Below are 21,762 nucleotides of genomic sequence, written 5' to 3' on the forward strand. Positions count from 1 at the left end.
AAAGTGTTTAATTGACGGGTTATATATATACTATCATCTAACATGCGATGTATCTCTTATTGAAAATATTATTGAATCAAATTTTTAAATAAACAACAAGTAGTATAAAATATTATTTTTCAAGTCGCAGTACAATAAAGATCGAAACCACTATCCAAAATCATATTTTCGGTGAAGATTGTCGATTTGCCGGTTCAATTTTCTTTCAAACCCCCTGATTCAAACAGTGATGTATTATGGCACCCACCAAGCAGTAATTATCTATCCGTTCAACATTGTCTTCAACTGTGGGACCCATCGACAGGTGTCAATACACGCTTGTGTTGCCATTACACTAAAATACTATAAAATCTTGAAAGCCCTTGCAACAACAATAATAATATTAATATTATTATTATATTTCTTCCGACAAGCCGAAGAGTCAGTTCGAGTTTAGCCGCAAAATGGAGAGCTGCAGAAAAAGAAAACAGCTGTATCAACTCGATCATTCTGATTCTGATTCCGAATCATCCACCAGCACTGATTCTTGTACACTTAAACGTTGTAAAACTGTAAGCTTCCTTTTCTTGTTTTATTTTCTCGAAGTGACGGAACCAGAATTCCGAAATATTTTAGGTCTAAATATTTTATTATTGTCTAATATTTTGGTGTGGTGTGCAGGTGGATACACGGGGTGGTGGTGAACAGAAGTCTTGCCATCAGTGCAAAAGGAGCGATAAAGGGAATGTTGTGAGCTGCAGCAAATGTGAGAGGAAACGATATTGTAGTTCCTGCATTTCGAAAAAGTATGTCCAGTGTATATAAATTAATTTCCTTTTTTCTTTTTGATGATATGTGAAATTATTAGAGTGATTCTTTGGGTGGTGATTGATTTGTGAGAAATGGTTGTTTAGAATTGCACTGACTTAATTAGTGAAGTCGAAAGTACTTAATTGCAATGACATTGTAGGTGCTTGCATAAGTCTGCCTGAATGTCGAATAGATATCAAAGAAGGATTATTTAATATGTTTTGGTTTGATGGTTGGCTGTGTTTATCATATTAATAGAGCAGTTCATGATTTCTTCTAGTGTTTTGTTTAATATCTGATTCTCACTTCGTTTATATACAGCTATCATGAGATGACTGAGGAAGATTTTGTCAAGGCATGTCCTTTCTGCCGAGATATCTGCAATTGCAAGAGCTGTTTGCGCCTGGAACTGCCAGAAAAAGTTTGCTTCTTTGACATTTTAACTTTTTTCATCAATGAATTTATTAATGAATTTACGAGGCTTATTATGGCTATATAACCCATGTGTACTGTTTTGTATGTTCATTGTAGAACAAAATAAGGCTCAGCAAAGAAGACAAAGTCCATTACTCAAAGTATCTCCTGAAACGGCTTCTCCCCTTTGTTAGACAATTTAATGAACAACAAATTTTGGAAAGAGAGATGGAGGCTAAGATTCGAGGTACAGCTCATTAATGATTGTGTAACCTCATATTACTAGATAATGTAGTCAAATAGTTTCCGCACTTGATAATGTGGTCAAGTAGTTTCCATATTGTGTAATCTCAGATCTCTTAATGTTTATTGTGTTTTTTTGTACAATTTTTGTTGGATTCTTTTTCATTACCCGTTTTCCGGTAAAAGCTATTTTCTGCTTACTATTAAGATAGAATCTATTATATTATTGCTCCTGTTTGATTAGGGTAGCTTAAATCCGTTTCCAGTAATTTTACTGTCTTAACTCTTAAGTGCCTCGATCTGTGTTTTTTATTTTACCAAGGGTTGTCATTATCTGATGTTGAAGTGCAAGTAGCAAACTGTCCAATCGACGAGCGTATGAATTGGTAAGGTTTTGCAATTTTTTTTTGTACTTCTCGCTGCTAACTGCATTCTGTATATCTTTGTGAGAGCATTTCTGCTTAGTATAGCAATGTCCTATGCAGCGACTATTGTAGAACTTCTATTGCTGACTACCACCGGAGCTGTACACAATGTCCATATGATCTTTGCATCACTTGTTGTCGGGACTTGCGTGATGGCTGTTTGCATGCACGTCAGATGGAAGGTGTTCAATATAAAAATCCCGGGGTGGGCTATTTACATGGTGAAACATGTAAACCTGTTAGTAATAGAACTGTAGGAACATTTACTGAATCAAAGGACGGTGCTTCCCCCAAGGCAGAATTTGAATGGAAACCTAACAAGGATGGTAGTATCTCTTGTCCACCAAAGAGCATAGGTGGGTGTGGTAAAGGCATTCTAAAGCTGAACCAGGTCTTACCAGACGATTGGCTTTCAAACATGTTAGCGAAAGCTGAAAAGTTATATAAACTATATAAGCTGAATGACATGCCAGAGACCCCTGCATATTGGTGCTCGACTTTTAACAATGCCAAACGAAAAGCTGCTTCTCGTGACAACTCGAATGACAACTACTTGTACTCTCCAAGTGCTATAGACATTCAAGCTGAAAATTTGGAGTGTTTTCAGGCTCATTGGTCAAGAGGTGAACCTGTGATTGTTAGCAGTGTGCTTGATAGTACGTATGGTTTAAGCTGGGAACCGATGGTGATGTCACGAGCAATTAGGGATAAGTCCCAGACTGATGTAACTGTCTTGAATTGTTTGAACTGGTGCGAGGTAAGTTTAATCTCTTGCTTTTATAGTGTATACAGTTTTGTCTGTCTAATCTAGCAAACATTTACCTCTATAATGTATTATGAATAGCTGAATACATTGTTTCGAAGTGCATATATAGTACTAGCAAGTAAAACTGTTTAGCCTTTTTTAAAATTTGTAAAGGGTAATATGTATTTGTTTTACACAAGCGAGTAATTGAATTTTTGGCTGTACTGTTCTATGACTCAATTATGTGAAAACAGGTGTACAGAAAGACTCTGTTCTGTCACCAACTTTATATTTGAAGTTCATATTTCCTTGTCTGTTTTAAAGCCATCAATTTAGTTTTCCTATGCCATCAATTAACATTCACATTCATACATGCAGTAAGGTAGTAGCTAAATGCAAGGGTATTAGCAATTGCATATTAAGAAAAAAAGATTCATACTGGAAAGAACTCTTAAGTTTTGTGTAAAATGTTTAGATATTAATAGAAAATAATTATTCATTATTTCATTTAAATGTTAATTAGCAAGGGAAGCGTCCTGGATTTGATAGCTTTTATTCCAGTAAGTCATGGTTTTAAATCCTTTCTTTTTTGTCAATTAACATTCATCTCTGTAGTCGCTTTTGGAAATCTTCATACCATTTGTAACCTCTTAATAAATTTTTATATTTACAGGTATTGTATCCTGTGAGGTGCATTATCTCATATATCCATCTTGTTCCTGTTTATAATTAATTGTAAAATTATGTTGTTGTCACTAGATGAAGCCGGCATCATCCATTTATTGTTAATCTTACGTCTCATAGAAACTCATAGACGCACTTATGCATCTCTGTTATTCATTAAAAAACCCAGTTACTAATCATAAAACTAAGTTATTAATTATTACTTGTCTTGCAGGAGGAGTATAGTGTAAGCTCGTTCTTTAAAGGCTATACAGAGGGTATACTTGACTTGTCTGACTGGCCCCAAATGCTGAAGCTAAATGATTGGCCTCCATCTGGTTTATTTGGGGATCATCTCCCACGTCATAACATGGAGTTCATAAGTGCTTTGCCATTTAAGGAGTACACACATCCTCAGAGCAGCTACTTTAATCTTGCTGTAAAGTTACCTAGCGACCATTTGATGCCAGACACAGGGCCAAAGCTGTATACCGCTTATGGGTGTTCCCAGCAACTGGGACGTGGAGACTCTGTCACGAAAATAAACTATAATGATTCAGATGTGGTATGATCTACTTTGTATTTTACGGCTAAGTTTGTAGTTTGAATACCAATTAAAATCAAGTCTTTTTGTTTCTTTCTTGGTTACGAAGTCTAACAAGGCATAGCAGTCAAATATTTTGTCAAGTCTTGTATCAGAAAGTAGTTTTTTTTACAAGAAACAGGACATTTTTGAGCTAGAACTTTTCATTAACTGTTTCAAGTTTTTACAAGTACTGTATGTAAGGCCATTATACACAATAACCAATCTTACGATTATTATGTCTTCTGTCAAAGGTGTATGTGCTTATGCATAATAAAGAGATGACACTAAGTCATTCAGAGCTTGCAAAAATAGAACACTTGAAAGAAAAGCACCATCTTCAGGATCAGAAAGAGATATATGTAGATGGCAAAATGGGGAATGGATTGGAGCAGCAGAAACATGATGATATAGAAGAATCAGAAAACCCAGAAAGCGGTGCCCTTTGGGACATTTATCGCAGAGCAGATGCTTTGAAGTTGAAAAAATATCTGAGAAAGCATTTTAGAGAGTTCAGGCATACATATTGTTTGCCGCTAAAACAGGTACCTTTATAACTACTTGATGAGGGGTTCCCCGAGAATATATAATATACAATATCTTACATCTCTTGCTGTTCTTTGTTCTTGTTTGTATCTCACTTTGAACTGAAGTATTCTCTATATGTCTGGTAACTCTCCTGTCATCGAGTATCAAAGAAGATAAAGTTATTCGTCAGGAAGGATAGAATTATTGGTTAATGTCACTGTTGCTGGAGGAAGAAATGATGTCTCATATGTTGCCAGCAGTACTGAAAGTTTAGTTTTCTGCGGCTTTAGTTTTATAGTGTTATCGATTGGGAGATATATTGCAGGAAGATTTCTTTTGCTTATACCCATTAACCAGAACTTTATGGAGCTGGCCGAATTGTCTTCTCCTTTGCTTCTTGGCCAATTTGCATACCCATTTGTTTACATTGGATCGGTAGTCATCGATCTTTGTTCTTTTCCATGGCTTAGTTTATTTGCTTGAATATTATGTGTGGAAAGTTAATATTCCATATATTAAGGACCCATTTGCCAATTTAGATACTGAGAACTTGCTGCACAAGTGCAGACTGCAGAGCTTGTGTTATTCTTGGACCTTTCATGATATTCTAGTGCGATTATTTTAGGTATTAAGACAATAAGAAATACATGATTTTTTAAAATTGCACCATCCCCCCCTTTTTTTTTTGTGGGACGTACTGAAACAAGTTCTAGAGTGTGGATCCTACAAAAATTTGTCCATCTATTGTATGACTGCTTGGCAAACAATTTTCTTGAACTTGCGATGCCTTTGATGTTTTACTGATTAGAACGTATGGATATGATAATCTTCTGCTTTCCAGGTTGTTGACCCTGTTTATGATGGAACATTTTACCTCAACACAGAGCATAAAAGGAGGCTAAAAAAGGAATATGGCAAGTTCTTATATATTGAATATACATAGGCATTATATCATTATTTCATATGAAATTGCTTTGAATCCTTTTTTTCTACTTCTAGGAATTGAACCATGGACTGTGATGCAAAATTTGGGAGATGCAGTCCTTATTCCTGCTGGCTGTCCTTTTCAAGTTAGAAATCTAAAGGTGAGTTTGCTAATAAAGCTCTTTATGTGCTAGTCAACCATTGTAATGTTATTTGCTAGTAGGGCTCTTACTCACATATTTAGCTCTTTTTGACTATGTTAAAATTAAACTATATGCTGGTCTCCATTTAAAAGTGTCAAATTTAAATGAGACAATACATAGTACATACCTTTATCATATTTCATAGCTATATATTTTACCATGGTCTGTATTTCTGACATTTTATGGTGTCCCTCTATTCTAGTCCCTCACACATCTGATCAGTTCGCAATTCTTTAGTCTTGTATACAGGTTTCAACTGGCTTTGTGTCACCTGAAAGCATAAATGCGTGCCTTCGTTTCACAGAGGAAATTCGTGTCCTTCCCCAAGATCACGTGGCCAAGGAAGACAAACTAGGGGTAAAAAACCTGCCTCATCTTTTATTATCCCAGTTTTCTAATCTTCACACTGTTTATTTTACCATTCTATAACATATGATATTGTAATTTTTTTTCTGCTGAAGGTATTTACTATTATTAACTATTGTTTTAACTTTAAAATTTTGCTTTCATGGCCTTGGATTGTTTTGCTTAATACAGGTAAATAAATTGCTTCTTTATGCCATGAGACAAGTCTTGGACGACCTGGAAGTGTCTCCCAAGTAAGATAGCTTGTATATTGGTTCCTCTACTCATTTTTGTACAAATTCTTTTGTATCCTCCTTTTGTCTAGCACCAGAAATGAGGTTGGGTTCTGTCTCTTACAGATCAATTGATTTCCTCGAGCTTATAATGCTAATGTTGTGTTTGGTTGGGGAGAATGGAACGGAATAAGCAAAAATAAAAGAAAATATTGGAGACAAGAGGGAAGTTTGGAAAAAAAATGAATGCAAAATTGTCATGATGAAATTTGAGAAGAAATTGAGCATAGGAGAGAATGGAGCATTCCATCTCAAATTGGGGGTGTCACTTCTAGTATAGCGTGTAAGGAAGGAATGAGTGCGGGAATGAAAATTTTGAACAATTTTCTTGACATCGTTCAAATTTCATTCCTTTACTTCTGAATTCATTCACCCCAACCAAACACAACATAAGCCTTGTCCGATTATGAATAAATGATATTTTCTTTTTGTATTTTTCAATGAACTATTACACAGTATACAATTAATCAGAATATTTTAACTTCCACCCTTGATCTAAAAATGTGCTCTTTAGTAATTTACTTCCCAGTTACATCTCATCTAAACTGATGCTTGTTTGTATGATAAGCTCGTGTATTATGTAAGTAGCATGATATGATTTTTTACACAAATTATGTAATGAAGTGTAAGTTCTTTATATTTGACTCATAGAACGGAGGCAAAGACTGATTATGTGGATATCAGTTCTGATTCATCCAAAGAAAGTGGATACCTGGGATCAGAGCCAGCAAATCTTGAGACCGAAAGCAACTCCCATCCTGCTATGCAGAAGGTATACTCTAGGTGCAAATCTAAGAACGACAGGAGAGGGTTATATAGTCTTATACGTGACCCTACTTCTGTACAAAGAAAGTCCCAGAAGGAGGCCAATATATCTCAGGTTATCTGACTCAATTTTTTCTCATATTATTTGCTCGTTAAAGCTATAGCTAGAAATTGCTCGCCCTTCCACTGGTTCATTTTCTTTCCTTGTTATGCAGAAGGTTTCACATTATGAAACAGTGCAGCCTATTTCATCGGATGATTCCCCAGGATCTTACATTCGAATACCGAGGTCAGTCTCTGCTGAGCTGCATATTTTCTGAACTAATGCTTGTTTCGATGATAAGCTCTTTTATTATGTTACTAGCATAGTATGTTTTAGTCATTATGCAATGATGTGGAAATTTAGTATGTTTGGCTTACAGAATAGTGCCTAAATCTGGTAAAGAAAGGGAGTTTGTGGATATCAGTCCTGATTCATCCAAAGAAAGTGGATACTTAAAATCTTCAGGATTTAATCCTGAAAGCGACTTCAATGCTGCTACTCAGAATGTATATGCGAGGAGCCCATCTAAGGACCAGAGTCGGTTAGGTAGTCTCAGATGTGACACTACCCCAATTGAAAGCGACTTCCAAAAGGAGGCTGATATGTCTCAGGTAATCTAGGTCAACTGCTTTCATAGCAGGCACTTTTTGTTATAGCAATAGATAGCAGTTTCTACTTGCTCACCCTTTTGCCGATTAATGTCTCTCTACTTTTTAACGCAGGAGGTTTCCGACGTCTTAACCAAAACAGTGAAATCTTCTACCTCGAATGATTCTCCAGGCTCTTACAGTCAAGCTCCCAGGTCAGTCTCTGCCGAGATGGTTGGATTCTTCAATCAGTTGGAGGAACAAATTCAAGAAGAGAAATTGGATGTACTTAAGGTGCTTCCTCCTCAAATTCATCTGGATGAAGAGATCATCCAGGAGTATGAGAAGATTTTGAAAAAGCACATGTTTGGACGCCTACTTGACCTTGCGAATGATTCAAATCTGCAAGACTTCAATAAAGTCTTGCACTTTTTGCTTGCCTCTAGGAGGATCCCTTCACACTTGCAGCAGGGATTCTTAACTCTTCGCAGCGATTTGCCTAACTTAACCAGTAGAGTCTATGAGCTTCACAAGGAAGTGCACCGGGGAATGATTATGCCTCTCGCGAGGTCCAAGGAGAGAGAGGAACTGAAGACCATCTTGGGCAAATATCGCCAGGTCGAGGATAATCTGGTGAAGTTGGAAAAAGAGAAAGACGGCAACATGCTTGTTATCGCTAGGCTTCAGATGAGGAATGAACACCTAAACAAGGAAGTCACAAGTCTTAAAGGAGAAGTGGCGAAGAATGTTGTTGGCGGCAGTGGCAACTTGTGTAATGATCAAGTATGGAAGCTGGAGCAAAAGAAAGATTATAACTCAGATGAGATAGTCAGGCTTGAGGCCAATAATGAAGCCATAGGTGCCAAAATTATCAACTTCGCAGACGAAGCTAAGATGTTACACAAGGATGCCAATGCTCAACATTATAAGGTAATAAACCTTGAAGCTATGGCAGCTGTATATGAGGGAAATGTTGAGAATGCCATGGATAGGTTGGTTCTCATGGAGCTCAAATGGAAGCAGCGGGTCGAGTCACTAGACTATTGAGTACTGTCCAGTGTCCGTGAAGCACAATGTATACTTGTGCCTTTTTTTTTTTCCAAGGCAGAGACAGTGAAAGGGTTGTCATCTTGAATCCGAGCTTCTTATATCTTAGCAATCAATTGTTTAACGTTGTAATCAGATAAGCCATGTGTGTAAAGAATCCTGTTGCACAGCTAATAGATACATCACAGGTAGTGTTGCCCCATTTTCTCTGTGTTGAAGCTTCACTGAGATAACAGCAAGTCATATATGAGGCCTTTTATGTTGTGTTTGGTTGGGGAGAATGGAATGGAATGGAATGAAATGAGTAAAAAATACTTGAAACTAATAGAGATGTGAAGAAAGTTTTGAAAATTTTTGAAAGAGTGCAAAATTGCTATGATGAGATTTGAGAAGAAAATGAGAATGAGAGAGAATGAAGCATTCCATCTCAAATGGAAGGGGTGACATCTAACATATGATGTAGGGAATGGAATGAAGGAAGGAATGAAAGTTCTTAAAAATCATCCATAAGATAGTTCATTTTTCATTCCATTCCTTCCGGAATCATTCACCCCAACCAAACACAACATAAAAGGCCTCATATATGGTAGCTCTCTTGATGCACATTAAAACAATAACATTAACATGTCTCTGGTTAATATTTGTAATTTTAATAATTAAAATTAAAAATTAAAAATTTACGAAATAACAGTACTCAATATAGTTTATTGATTTTTAAAATTATTATTTTACAAAACAATACCATTTCAATAAATTTTATTTGAGTTGAATTTTTCCTCAAATAAATAAGGTTTACAAGAAGGTACAACTCAAGAGATTATATTACATACTCAACATATTTAGATAAATAATATATAACATATCTGATGTATTTTTTGATAATTTATGTAAATTATATGCATTTATGTAACTTCTTCATATTAGCAAACCGATGAAGACATGCCTAAAGTAAAGTTCGGAATATCGAGATATAGAAATCAAAGTATAAAAGAAAAAATTACAAAAAAAAAATTATGTAAGCACAAATTACTAGTTTATTTTTGCTCACTATAGTCATACATTTTAACACCACACATTCAAATTGAACGTAGATGAAAAACCTAAAAAAAAAAAACAGAATCAATCAACTAAAGATTGGAGGAAGAATAAAGGAAAAATACAAGATCATTAAGAATGTGTTATGTGTATAAGTAATTGCCAATTAGGAGAAATTTGATTAGTTGTCAAAGAAATCATCACTCACATATACACATATTCTTACAATTTTCTGTTATACTTGTACAAAAAGATGAAATAGTAAAAATTAGAAAATATTGAGTGAAAAGATTTTTTCACTATCACGCAGTAACAAACATGGGTGACAGATATATGTGCAATTGTAAGTTAAAAATTCAAAACGAGAATATTAGAATCACTGAGCGTGAGGTGTCTAATGTTCTTGACAAAATGATTTTTAGAGTCGCATCTATTATGTCAGTTCTTTCTCCGTCGTGAAAACAGGGTAATGCGTCGTTTTTATGTTTAACACCAACGTATATTAAGATTGTGATATACAACCGACGTTTAAAGTATACAATATGCGTCGCCTTTAGAAAATCCGACACCTAACACTATCTATAGTATTGGCCTTCTGTTTAACCGACGCTGTAGGTTATAGTTTATGCGTCACTTTGACTCAACGGCCGCTTTAGGTTAAAAAAAATATAATCAAGCTTGAGGCCGGCCAGTAATGAAACTATAGAAGCCAAGATTAACAAGTTTGCAGATGAAGCTGAGGTGTTACATGCTCAAAATTATAAAGTACTGCTTATTTGGGGGTCACAGCTGCGTGTAGAATCCTCGCAATCAATTTTTAAACACTATCAATAACATAAAATCAAAATAGTATCAGCAAATTTTTTTTTTTAATGAATTTTACAAGCATAAAAAGGATAAAAGGAGTTTGTTTCTTCAACTTGTTTGAAAATCTAGGTATCTGATTTTTCGAAGAGAAGCCCATAATAATATTCCTTTTTAATCAAGAACATTCAACATATATAACACGTCTAAAGAAGCCATGTAGTGAAGAATCAACAAATATGAGCTTAACAGCGACAATTAAAAAAAAAGCAGAGTTTTGACTGTCCTAGAGAGATGTTTTACATAGGAATTCTAAAGCTCAATTATATTTTATCTGAACCAAATTTTACCAGACCACTGGCTTTCAAGTTAAAACTCTGAAACCTCAATTCAACAATAAAGAAATTTTCTCAATATTGTTTTTTTTTATCCCAAAAATCACAATAAATAAACTTGGTCGGTTCATCCACTCTCTCATGATGTGTTCCCTGAAAAACTAATCGCGGGTTCCTCTCTCGACATGACAGGGGTCGGTATTCATATGCAATTCAAATCTTGAAACCTCTTATCATCTGGGGTCCTAGTTAGTTGCATGACTCTCATTTCTTTTAAGACTTTCATTTTAATGCTCTAACATTAGGACGACAATTTCACTAGTGTTCACTTAATGAAATAGAATGAGAGGAGAATGGAACACAAGTTTTAATTGAGAGAAAAGCAACATTGGACATCCGAAGCACACATGTAGTACAACGTTTGCATGTTTGAGAACAACACTTGTACACCCTTCTGCTAGGCTATACTAGCTAAGTCTTCCTCATTCCTGCATTGTTTTATGGACCCAATGGGAAGAGGATTGGAATATTATCTAAATATGTTGAAATACTTGCAAAAAATTTCAAAACCAAAGAAAATCTTATTAACTATCATACACCTATGCAAAAAAATAACCAATTAATTAATATAATATCATTATCTACCACAAAAGCATGATATAATTTTTTTGATCCCTTGTTTCTAAAATAAATTCTCCATATGCCCTAGACGAGCTATTATATATTCTCAAATCTAGGAAAGTTAAATCAAGCTAGTCATGAATTCCATGTATTATAATTATATTTATTCTTGTCAGTATACTGCAGGAGTCATTACTACAGTAATGCATATTTTACCAACTCATACCTGCTCCTGATAATAAGCTTGTTACCAAAAGGTTAAGCTCGAAGGAGTATGACTACAATTACAAAACTAGCTAGTTAACTATAGAACATAATTTAACTGACATTACGCCAAGGAGTTGTAGTTTTTGGCTGATTTGCATCTTTTCGATAAAATTGTACATATCATCGATCAATATAATAAAGTAGATTTTGCAGTTAAATTGTTAACACATAAAGAAGTCAGGTATGATAAGATGACCTTCCAAAAAATAAGATGGTCATAGTCTTCTCCCTTGCTATGATGGGTGTCCTTTGTCGTCTCTCTGAATTTAATCTTTAAGAATTAAAGAATAAATAAAAACCTTTTTTTAATAGAATAGCCAAAGAGATAGGGTAATATCCATGCACTTGACATCTAATATTATTGTGCAAAATGCTAGAGACTACACTGTTCTCAAAACAATTTCATTAAATTAATTGTTCATGTATATATATCAACAGCACCCATTAAATTTTACATTTTACTATCACATCATAATTTATTATTTACTTGCCACAATAGTATATATGGAGAATGTAGAGTCTGAGAGATGTAATCATAAAATATACTTTTCATTCTAGTGCAGTCAATATAGGAGTTATAGATATAAGTTCACTAACGATAACATTTGTTGTTGACAATATAATATAAAAAAGTCTTTTAAGTATGCTAATAGCACACAATATATAATAACTGATTATTAATTAAAATGAATAATTTTATTGGTGAAGATTTTTATATATCATTATAAACCAGCAATGTAGGGGCTTAGTGACAAATATAACACCTGTAATCATGAGCGACAACTTTTAATCATAACTAGTGTGGTTAGTATTGGACCCACTGACATATAATAATCGTGAATAGTGTTCCATTTATTTTTGACCATAGTACCCATAAAGGTCCTAGGGACAGGCATGAAAGTTGTACAAATCGGGTTATATATAAAATAGGCGTTTGTTGTTGTCAATATAATATAAAATCTAGCGGGCCTTACTTAAATAATTTATTAATCTGAGACAAGTTGAAGAACTAGTTGAGTCGAGCTGCAGAATGGAGAGACAAAAGCAAGAGTTAATTCAGTATATTACTTGATATACTAGAGACCCACACTGTTCATGTATATATAGCAACCACACCCATTAAAATCTTTCATTCTACTATCACATCATCATCTTATTATTTATTTTTCACAGTAGTAAGGTGAATGTAGGGCGTGAGAATCATACAATTTATTTTTCATCATAGTGCGGTCATTGTAGGGCCCCACAGATATAACAGTTGTATTCACTAACGTTTGTTGTTGCAAATATAATATAAAAGAATTTTTCTAGTGTGTGCTCATAATACAGTACACACGTTAACAACTAATTTTTAATTAAGTGGAACATATTTATCGGTGAAGATTTTTCTTCATGCAGAGTCATTATTATTAATGAGATGAGAGTACATAAATATATATATGCCACCCACCTAAAGAGTGGCTTTCACACTAGCAATTGTGAATATAAATTTATTATAGAGACCATCAATGTAGGGCCTAGTGACAAATATAACGGCTGTAATCATGAGCGATACCTTAGTCATATTGTGGTTAGTATAGGGGCCTATTGACAGCTATAATTGTGAATAGTATCTGGTTTATTTTTTTTACCGTAATGCCCATAAAACTACCTAGAGACAGGTGTAATCATAAAAATTGTACAAACACGTGTTTGTTGTCAATATAATATAAAATCTAGCGGGCCTTGCCTGGATAATGGAGAAACAAACACATGAGTTAATTGAGTATATAGCAATCACACCCATTAAAATCTTCCATTCTACTATCACATCATCATCTTATTATTTATTTTTCATAATAGTAAGGTGAATGTGTAGGGCGTGAGAAATGTCATCATAAAGTTTACTTTTAATCATAGTGCGTTCATTGTACGTAGGACCCCACAAATATAACAGTAAAAATTGTATCATTAACGTTTGTTGTTGCAAATATAACATAAAGAGTTTTTCTAGTGTGTGCCCATATATAACACAAGCTAACAACTAATTTTTAATTAAGTGGAACATATTTATTGGTGAAGATTTTTCTTTATATAGGGTCATTATCATTAATGAGATGGGAGTACATAAAAATATGCCACCTACCCAAAAAGTGGCGTTCACACTAGCAATTGTGAATATAAATTTATTATAGACGGTCAATTTATGGGCCTACTGTCTACTGATAAATATAACGGCTGTAATCTTATTATTTATTTTTCACAATAGTAAGGTGAATGTAGGACGTGAGAAATGTCATCATAAAGTTTAATTTTCATCAAGGGCTCACAGACAGTTGTATTCAATAACGTTTGTTGTTGCAGATTTATACATTACAAATGGGCACGACTTTTTATGTTAAAGGACATCATGTCTTGACTACAAAAACTCACCTTTGATCATCATTTTATTCACAAGTTGAACAAAACCAAAAAACCAAGAAAGAAGAAGAAGAAAAGGGAGAAGAAGAAAAAGAAGGAAGGAAGGATCGAATATATCAAACATCAAAACAAAGTAAGCTAGTTGCGTCGAGGTGCAGAATGGAGAGAAAAACACAAGAGTTAGTTGCTTCGAGGAGTAGAATAGAGAGGTCTAGAAAAAGAAAACAACTATATCAACTTGATGGTTCTGATTCATTTGATTCATCTACTAGCAAAGATGCTTATAAGCCTAGACGTCGTAAAATTGTAAGTTTTTTTTTTCAAACTTATAATCACGAACGAAACCCCCCAATTCTGATATATCTATGAACCAAAAGACTTTTTTTTAACATGATTCAAAATTATTTCTGTGAATTTTGTGATTCAACTTTGACTTAATTAATTGATGATAGATCTAAAGAAAATACACAATTGAATTGATTATTTATTTAATATCTCGTGTACAGGAGAAAAATAGGAGTGGCGGTGAACAGAAGTACTGCCATCAGTGCAAAAGAAATGATGGGCATGTTGTGACCTGCAACAGATGTGAGAGGAAACGATATTGTACTTCGTGTATTTCAAAAAAGTATGTTTATCTGTTTTTCTTTTTTATTGATAGAAAAATAATTAGAGTGATCTAGCGTTTGATGATTAATTAATTTATGAGAAAAGGTAGTAATTTTATATAATAGCAATGACATATAAATTATATATTTCAATTATTAAAATTATATGTATATCAATTATATGGAATTTTTTATCCAACCACTTACCTATTAATATGTTTTATCTCAATTACAATATCTATATGAGTTTGTATCCGGTTATGAGTATAGGAAGTTTTTGAAGTTGGCTCAACAAATTAATATTTGTTAGAATTTAAGATTTAAGAACGTATATTCAACCATTGTACATTGGTACTGTGTAAACACTAAACAAAACAAAATTTGAGTGTTGAAGTGGAAAGTAATAATTTTTGTGGTCTTTCCACATTGATGGGTTGCTTGCATTTAATATCTGGTTTTTGCTTCTTCGTTTATAAACAGCTATCCCCAGATGAATGAGGAGGATTTTCTTATGGAATGTCCTTTCTGCCGAGACATTTGCAATTGCAAGAGTTGTTTGCGCTTGGAATTGCCCGAAAAGGTTTGTTTCTTTGACATTTTAACTTCAATCATCAATGAATTCATCAAGGTATTCATGAGGCTTATCATGGCTATATAACCTATATATATACTATTTTCGATGTTTTTTCCAGAACGAAACAAGGATGAGCGAAGGAGACAAAAAGAATTACGCAAAGTATCTCCTGCGACGGCTTCTTCCATATGTGAAACAAATTAACGAAGAGCAAAGTTTGGAAAAAGAGATGGAGGCACAAATTCGAGGTACACTACAACAAACTGGGCTATTTACGACGTAAACTGATATATGGTTATATTACTTAATATATATAAGTATCTGTTGACTGCGTTTCTTTTGCTCGATTCTTTTTCATTACTCTCGTTTCCTGTAGTTAAATCTATTAATTTCACTTTACTATATATTAAGATAGAATGTATTAATTAAATGGTTGCTCCAGTTTGATTAGGGCAGGTTTTCCATTTCTAGTCATTTTAACTTGTATTGTATTATTTTCCCCAGGGTTGCCATTTTCTGAGGTCAAAGTGCAGCAAGCAGACTGCTATGTTAATGAGCGTCTAAATTGGTAAGATTTTGAATATTCTCCTCCCTGCTGTTAACTGCATGCCTTCTGCAGTTGTGCTTAATTAGTAAAGCAATGTTCTATGCAGCAACTGGTGCGAAACTTCGATTGCTGACTACCACCGGAGCTGCACAAAATGTCCGTATGATCTATGCATCTCCTGTTGCCGGGACTTGCGTGCTGGCTCTTTGCAAGCAGGTCATCCGGGAAGCATGAATCAATATAAGAACCCGGGGGTGGGGTACTTACATGGTGAAACATGTAAACCAGCTCGAAGCAATAGAACTGTGGGCACATCGACTGCAACAAAGGACGGTGGTTCCCGCGGGAAGGCAAAATTACCTGAATGGAGGCCTAACAAGGATGGCAGCATCTCTTGTCCACCGGAGAGTTTGGGTGGGTGTGGAAAAGGTATTCTGAGGCTGAACCAGGTCTTGCGAGACGGTTGGCTTTCAAACGTGATATTGAAAGCTGAAGAATTATGCCAACAGTATAATCTGGATGGCATGCCAGATCCCACACACGGGTGCTCCTGTTGTGATTTGGCAGCTGGTGATGACACGGCCACAGAGAAAATACGGAAAGCTATAGACATTCAAGCCGGAGATCACAAGCATTTTCAGGCGCACTGGTCAAAAGGCGAACCGGTGATTGTGACTGGGGGACTTGACAGAACATATGGTCTAAGCTGGGAACCGATGGTGATGTCTCGAGCAATGCATGATAAGTCCCGTACCGGTGTGACTGTCTTGAATTGTTTGAACTGGTGCAAGGTAAGTTTGTTTCTTGTTTTTATAGTATATACAGTTTTTTCTGTCTTGTTTCACAAAAAAACATTTACATTTATAGTGTATTATGAATAACCTAGAAAACAAGGAGTCTTCACCCACCTGCCGCACTGCGTACTCGATTCTTGACGATTTTTGGGTGCTCGGGGATTGCTGAAGATTCTTTTTAATAATTAATTGTGTGATTTAGTTGAATACTCTACACTTATACTACCTTGTCATGTGATAATTGTGGTCTTAAATAATTATATTGTAAACTGTTATGGATATTGAACTTATTTATTTAATTATTCGGTATTAATATAAATATAACTCTTGAAATATATATATATATATATATATATATATATATATATATATATACTTAATATATACTTTTAATATATTAATATTTGTTGAATCCCCTCGTACCCGAATCCCCATTTGAAATTTACTGAATTCTCATATCCATGTACCACGTACTGCCATACCCGCACGTGTTCTCATGCTTTATAGTGTATAACTGAATCCACCGTTTTCCAAGTGCATATATAGTACTAGCAAATAAAGGGTATATATGAGTACTTGTTTAACAGAAGCTAGCAATTAAATGTGTAGCTCTAATAATTATGAAATCCAGTTACTAATCATTTAACTAAGTTAATTAATATTAAATGTTATCTGTCTTGCAGGAGGAATATAGCCTAAGTTTGTTCTTTAAAGGCTATACAGAGGGTAGACTTGACTTGGCTGGCTGGCCCCAAATGCTAAAGTTAAATGATTGGCCTGAATCTGGTTCGTTTGAGGATCGTCTCCCACGTCATAACGTGGAGTTCTTAAGCGCTTTGCCGTTCAAGGAGTACACACATCCACAGAGCGGCTACTTGAACCTTGCTGTCAAGTTACCGGAGGGCCATCTGAAGCCAGACACAGGTCCCAAACTATATACCGCTTATGGCTTTTCCCAGCAACTCGGACGTGGTGATTCCGTCTCCAAACTCAGCTATCATGACTCTGACGCAGTATGATCTCCTTTATAATTACAATTAGTTCTGTTCAGTGATTACCTATAAAATTAAATATAATTGAGCTAGAAGTTTTCTGTGTAAAGTAGAATACGTAAACCACATTATTCAAATTGAATAACTCTTACCATTATTATGTCTTCTGTCGAAGGTATACGTGCTAACTCATGTCAAAGAGATGACATTCACTCCTTCTGAGCTTGCTAAGATGGAACAGCTGAAGGAGAAGCACCGTGTTCAGGACGAGAGAGAAATATATGCAGAGGGTGACATGGGAAATGGACCGGAGCCGCAGCTGGAATCCAATGATCCAGAAGAGCTGCAAAACCCAAAGAGCGGTGCCCTCTGGGACATTTACCGCAGAGAAGATGCTTTCAAATTGAAAGAATATCTGAGAAGGCATTTTAAAGAGTTCAGACATACATATTGCTTGCCGTTAAAGCAGGTACCCTTATAACTACTACTTGATGATAATTTCTTGTCGATCAGAATAGATGGATATAATGATTTTATTTTGCCAGGGTGTTGATCCCATATATGATGGGGTATTTTACCTCAACGCCGAGCATCAAAGAAGACTTAAAGAGGAATATGGCAAGTTTTCATATATAGAATTTACATAGACATTTTCTTTTTATTTGATATGAAATTGCCTGGAATAATAATTTTTTCTATTTCTAGGAATTGAACCATGGAGGGTGGTTCAAAATCTAGGAGATGCAATTTTCATTCCTGCCGGCTGTCCTTTTCAAGTTAGAAACTTGAAGGTGAGATTTCAACAAAAGCTCTTAATTTACAAGTCAATCACCGTAATGTTTTTGATTTCTTGTTAAAATTAAAATATCTTCTGTTGTTCATAGCAATTTATTTTATCATGATAAGAATTTCTGACATTTCATGGTGTCCTCCTTGATTAAAAATTATTTAAATATTTATTTTTGTTCATAACAATATATTTTATCATGATATGGATACTGCTTACTAATTAATATTTCTGCATATTTCATTAGTCATGTATACAGGTTTCGACCGGTTTTGTGTCACCTGAAAGCATACATGAGTGCCTCCGTTTTACCGAGGAAATTCGTGTCCTTCCCCGAGAGCACGTGGCCAAGGAGGACAAATTAGGGGTAGGTTATTAATTTTTCTTTTTTACTACATATGATATTGTCAAAATTTATCTGCTCAAATCATATTCACTTACCATTGTTTTTATTTTAAATTTTACTTTCATGGCATCCGATTTAATTTCTTTTAGTACTTATATTCATTTATAACTGTTTTTATTCTAAATTTGTCTTTCATGACGTTGGATTTGAATTTCTTTTTGCTTCATGCAGGTAAAAAAATTAATTATTCATGCAATAAGACAAGTATCGAACGACTTGGAAGAGGTTACCAAGTAAGATAAGCTTGTATATTGATTTTTTTATGAAATACTACACATTATACAATTTAATCATAAAATATCTTGACTTTCTCCTTTGATCTAAAAATGTGCTCTTATAAAACTACTTCGCCAGTTACATCTCATCTAAACTGTTATATTTGACTCACAGAACGGAGACAGTGACTGATAGCTTGGATGTCAGTTCTGATTCTTCAGTACAGGGTGGATACATGGGTTCAGACCTAGCAAATTTGGAGATCGAAAGCTATTACCAAGAACCCAACCCAACTTTAGTACAAGGTGACTTCCAAGAAGAGGCTAATATATCTCAGGTAATCTAGGTCAATTTTTTTTTTAGCATTCACTTTTTGTTATGGCAATAAATTGTAGTTTTACTTGCTCCGCGCTTCTCCTAGATCATGTTTCTTTACTTTTTAATGCAGGAGGTTTCTGACATCTTAACCCAACGCATGAAATCTGTTACCTCGGATAATTCTCCACGTCAAGTTCCCAGGTCAATCCCTGCCGCGATGGTTGAGTTCTTCAATGAGTTGGAGGCACAAATCCAGAAAGAAAATGTGGATGTGTTAATGGTACTTCCTCCCCAAATACATCTGGATGAAGAGATCATCCAGGAGTATGAGAAGAGTTTGAAGAAACACATGTCAGGACGCCTGCTTGACCTTGCCGATGATCCAAATTTGCAAGACTTCAATAGAGTCTTGCACTTTTTGCTTGCCTCTAGGAGGATCCCCTCACATTTGCAGCAGGGATTCTTAGCTCTTCGCAGGGATCTGCCAGACTTAACGAGTAGAGCATACGAGCTTCACAAGGAAGTGAACCGGGGCATGGTTATGCCTCTGGCAAGGTCTAAAGAGCGAGAGGAACTGAAGAGCATGTTGGGAAAATATCGCCAGATCGAAGAAAATATGATGAAATTAGAAAAAGAGAAAGATACCACCATGCTCAGTATATCTAGGCTTCAAATGAGAAATGAACAACTCAACGAGGAAGTCACGAATCTTAGGACAGCTGCTGAGAATGATGTTGGGGACCGGAGCAAATTGTGTAACGATGAGGCATGGAAGCTGGAGGAGAAGATAGATCACAACTCAGCTGAGATAGTCAGACTCCAGGCCACTAATGAAGCCATAGGCGCCAAACTTGTCAAATTCTCAGATGAAGCAAAGAGGTTACACAAAGATGCCCATGCCCAACATTACAAAGTACTAAATCTTGAGGCTATGGCAGCGGCATATGAGAGAAACGTGGAGAATACTATGGATAAGTTGGTTATCATGGAGCAAAATTGGAAACAACAGGTCCAAGCACTAGACTATTGAGTACCGTGCAACAAGCATAATGTATACTTGTAACGTTTTCTTCTAAAATGGTGGGACTGTGAAAGGGCTGCCATCCTCAAACAAAGCTTCCTGTATCTTGAATAACAGCTTCCAAAATAAATGTTTTAAATTAATTTATCTCAATTTTTATGTTGTATAGCTAGTTATTCATATGTCAAGATTAAATTTATATCATATGTTTTCTAACTTATGTTCACTACAAGAAAAACCGGGTATTTTTGACCGATTACTTTTGACCGGCTTATTTTTGACCGCAAGCAGTCAAATTTATGGTCAAATTCGTATGATATCAAGTCAAGGTTAAAATTGACCGACTATTTTTGACCGCTTTCATATTTGACCAAAACCGGTCAAATTTAGCACCGGTCAAATTTATTCGGTCATATTTAGTATGTGGGTCCCTCAAAAATTAGGAGGGAAAGTTCCCTCCAAAAAAATTAGTGCTGACGTCATTATTTTTGACCGCCTTCGGTCAAAACTATAGTCGGTCAAATTTAACTTTGGGCGGCAAAATTTCTCGCTTGAAAGGGTGGAAAAATTTCAAAAAATAATTGACTGATTTCGGTCAAATTTATAAATTTGACCGCTGGCAGTCAAATTTATCCTGGCTAAATTTGACTACTCCTTAAAATGCGATTCATTCCTAATTAATAAAATAATTTTTGTAAAATAATTCTATCAATGATCCTATCGTACGGATGTTAACATATATTGATTTTATTCATGTGAAAAAATAATTAAAATATTTGAAATTTGACTTGCGTGACTTTATAAGAAAAATCGGTAAGAAGTGCTACTTCTTAAAATGAGATTTCTTCCTGATTAATAAAATAATTTTATTAACAATCCAACCATACGGATACTAAGATATATTGATTTTAGTCATGTGAAAAAATATTTGAAATTTGACTTGCATGACTTTATAAGAAAAATCTAGTAAGAAGCACTTCTCTTTAAAATGAGATTCATTCTTGATTAATAAAACAAATTTTTTAAATGATTTTTTCAATCATCCAACCGTAGGGATGCTAAGATATATTGATTTTAGTCATGTGAAAAAATAGTTAAAAGATTTGAAATTTGACTTGCATAACTTTATAAGAAAATTCTAGTAAGAAATACTACTCATTAAAATGAGATTCATTCCTGATTAACAAAATAATTTTTTTTTGAATGATTTTTTCAACGATCCAACCGTACGGATGTTAAAATATATTGATTTTAGTCATGTGAAAAAATAATTAAAAGATTTAAAATTTGACTTGCATGACTTTATAAGAAAAATCTAGTAAGAAATACTACTCATTAAAATGAGATTCATTCCTGATTAACAAAATAAATTATTAAAATAATTTTTTCAACGCTCCAACCGTACGGATGTTAAGATATATTGATTTTAGTCATGTGAAT

At 34.7% G+C, this 21,762-nt stretch overlaps 3 protein-coding genes across 3 annotated transcripts; all 3 read left to right on the forward strand.

The window, feature by feature from the left end:
• The first annotated feature begins 186 nt into the window (after positions 1-186).
• Positions 187-8,799, forward strand: LOC108220736 (lysine-specific demethylase JMJ26). Its single transcript, XM_064094755.1, has 16 exons — positions 187-551; positions 661-785; positions 1,111-1,210; positions 1,321-1,450; positions 1,769-1,832; positions 1,932-2,628; positions 3,515-3,844; positions 4,117-4,407; positions 5,232-5,304; positions 5,390-5,475; positions 5,755-5,874; positions 6,055-6,116; positions 6,807-7,035; positions 7,136-7,209; positions 7,343-7,574; positions 7,686-8,799. The coding sequence occupies exons 1-16, from the start codon at positions 444-446 to the stop codon at positions 8,595-8,597; spliced, it is 3,633 nt and encodes a 1,210-aa protein (XP_063950825.1). The 5' UTR covers positions 187-443; the 3' UTR covers positions 8,598-8,799.
• Positions 8,800-14,107: 5,308 nt separating this feature from the next.
• LOC135152651 (lysine-specific demethylase JMJ29-like) lies at positions 14,108-18,171 on the forward strand. The gene is made up of 8 exons (XM_064093178.1): positions 14,108-14,365; positions 14,566-14,687; positions 15,148-15,247; positions 15,360-15,489; positions 15,746-15,809; positions 15,895-16,579; positions 17,266-17,595; positions 17,750-18,171. The coding sequence occupies exons 1-8, from the start codon at positions 14,219-14,221 to the stop codon at positions 18,053-18,055; spliced, it is 1,884 nt and encodes a 627-aa protein (XP_063949248.1). The 5' UTR covers positions 14,108-14,218; the 3' UTR covers positions 18,056-18,171.
• Positions 18,093-20,498, forward strand: LOC135152890 (uncharacterized). The gene is made up of 6 exons (XM_064094051.1): positions 18,093-18,192; positions 18,280-18,365; positions 18,609-18,728; positions 18,939-19,000; positions 19,158-19,320; positions 19,432-20,498. Exons 1-6 carry the CDS (start codon positions 18,093-18,095, stop codon positions 20,329-20,331), a joined length of 1,431 nt encoding a protein of 476 aa, XP_063950121.1. The 3' UTR covers positions 20,332-20,498.
• The last annotated feature ends 1,264 nt before the right edge of the window (positions 20,499-21,762 follow it).

The sequence above is a fragment of the Daucus carota genome, chromosome 5 (assembly GCF_001625215.2).
Source record: "Daucus carota subsp. sativus chromosome 5, DH1 v3.0, whole genome shotgun sequence".
Lineage (NCBI taxonomy): Eukaryota > Viridiplantae > Streptophyta > Magnoliopsida > Apiales > Apiaceae > Daucus > Daucus carota.

Excerpts from the sequence above, each read along its gene's own strand:
- LOC135152651 (XM_064093178.1), top strand. The coding sequence starts at position 14,219 with ATGGAGAGAAAAACACAAGAGTTAGTTGCTTCGAGGAGTAGAATAGAG. Across the intron at positions 14,688-15,147 it reads ACTTCGTGTATTTCAAAAAA|CTATCCCCAGATGAATGAGG; the intron begins GTATGTTTATCT and ends GTTTATAAACAG. Across the intron at positions 15,810-15,894 it reads GTTAATGAGCGTCTAAATTG|CAACTGGTGCGAAACTTCGA; the intron begins GTAAGATTTTGA and ends TGTTCTATGCAG.
- LOC108220736 (XM_064094755.1), top strand. The coding sequence starts at position 444 with ATGGAGAGCTGCAGAAAAAGAAAACAGCTGTATCAACTCGATCATTCT. Across the intron at positions 4,408-5,231 it reads ATTGTTTGCCGCTAAAACAG|GTTGTTGACCCTGTTTATGA; the intron begins GTACCTTTATAA and ends TCTGCTTTCCAG. Across the intron at positions 7,210-7,342 it reads TCTTACATTCGAATACCGAG|AATAGTGCCTAAATCTGGTA; the intron begins GTCAGTCTCTGC and ends TTTGGCTTACAG.
- LOC135152890 (XM_064094051.1), top strand. The coding sequence starts at position 18,093 with ATGGATATAATGATTTTATTTTGCCAGGGTGTTGATCCCATATATGAT. Across the intron at positions 18,193-18,279 it reads AAGACTTAAAGAGGAATATG|GAATTGAACCATGGAGGGTG; the intron begins GCAAGTTTTCAT and ends TTCTATTTCTAG. Across the intron at positions 18,729-18,938 it reads CCAAGGAGGACAAATTAGGG|GTAAAAAAATTAATTATTCA; the intron begins GTAGGTTATTAA and ends TGCTTCATGCAG.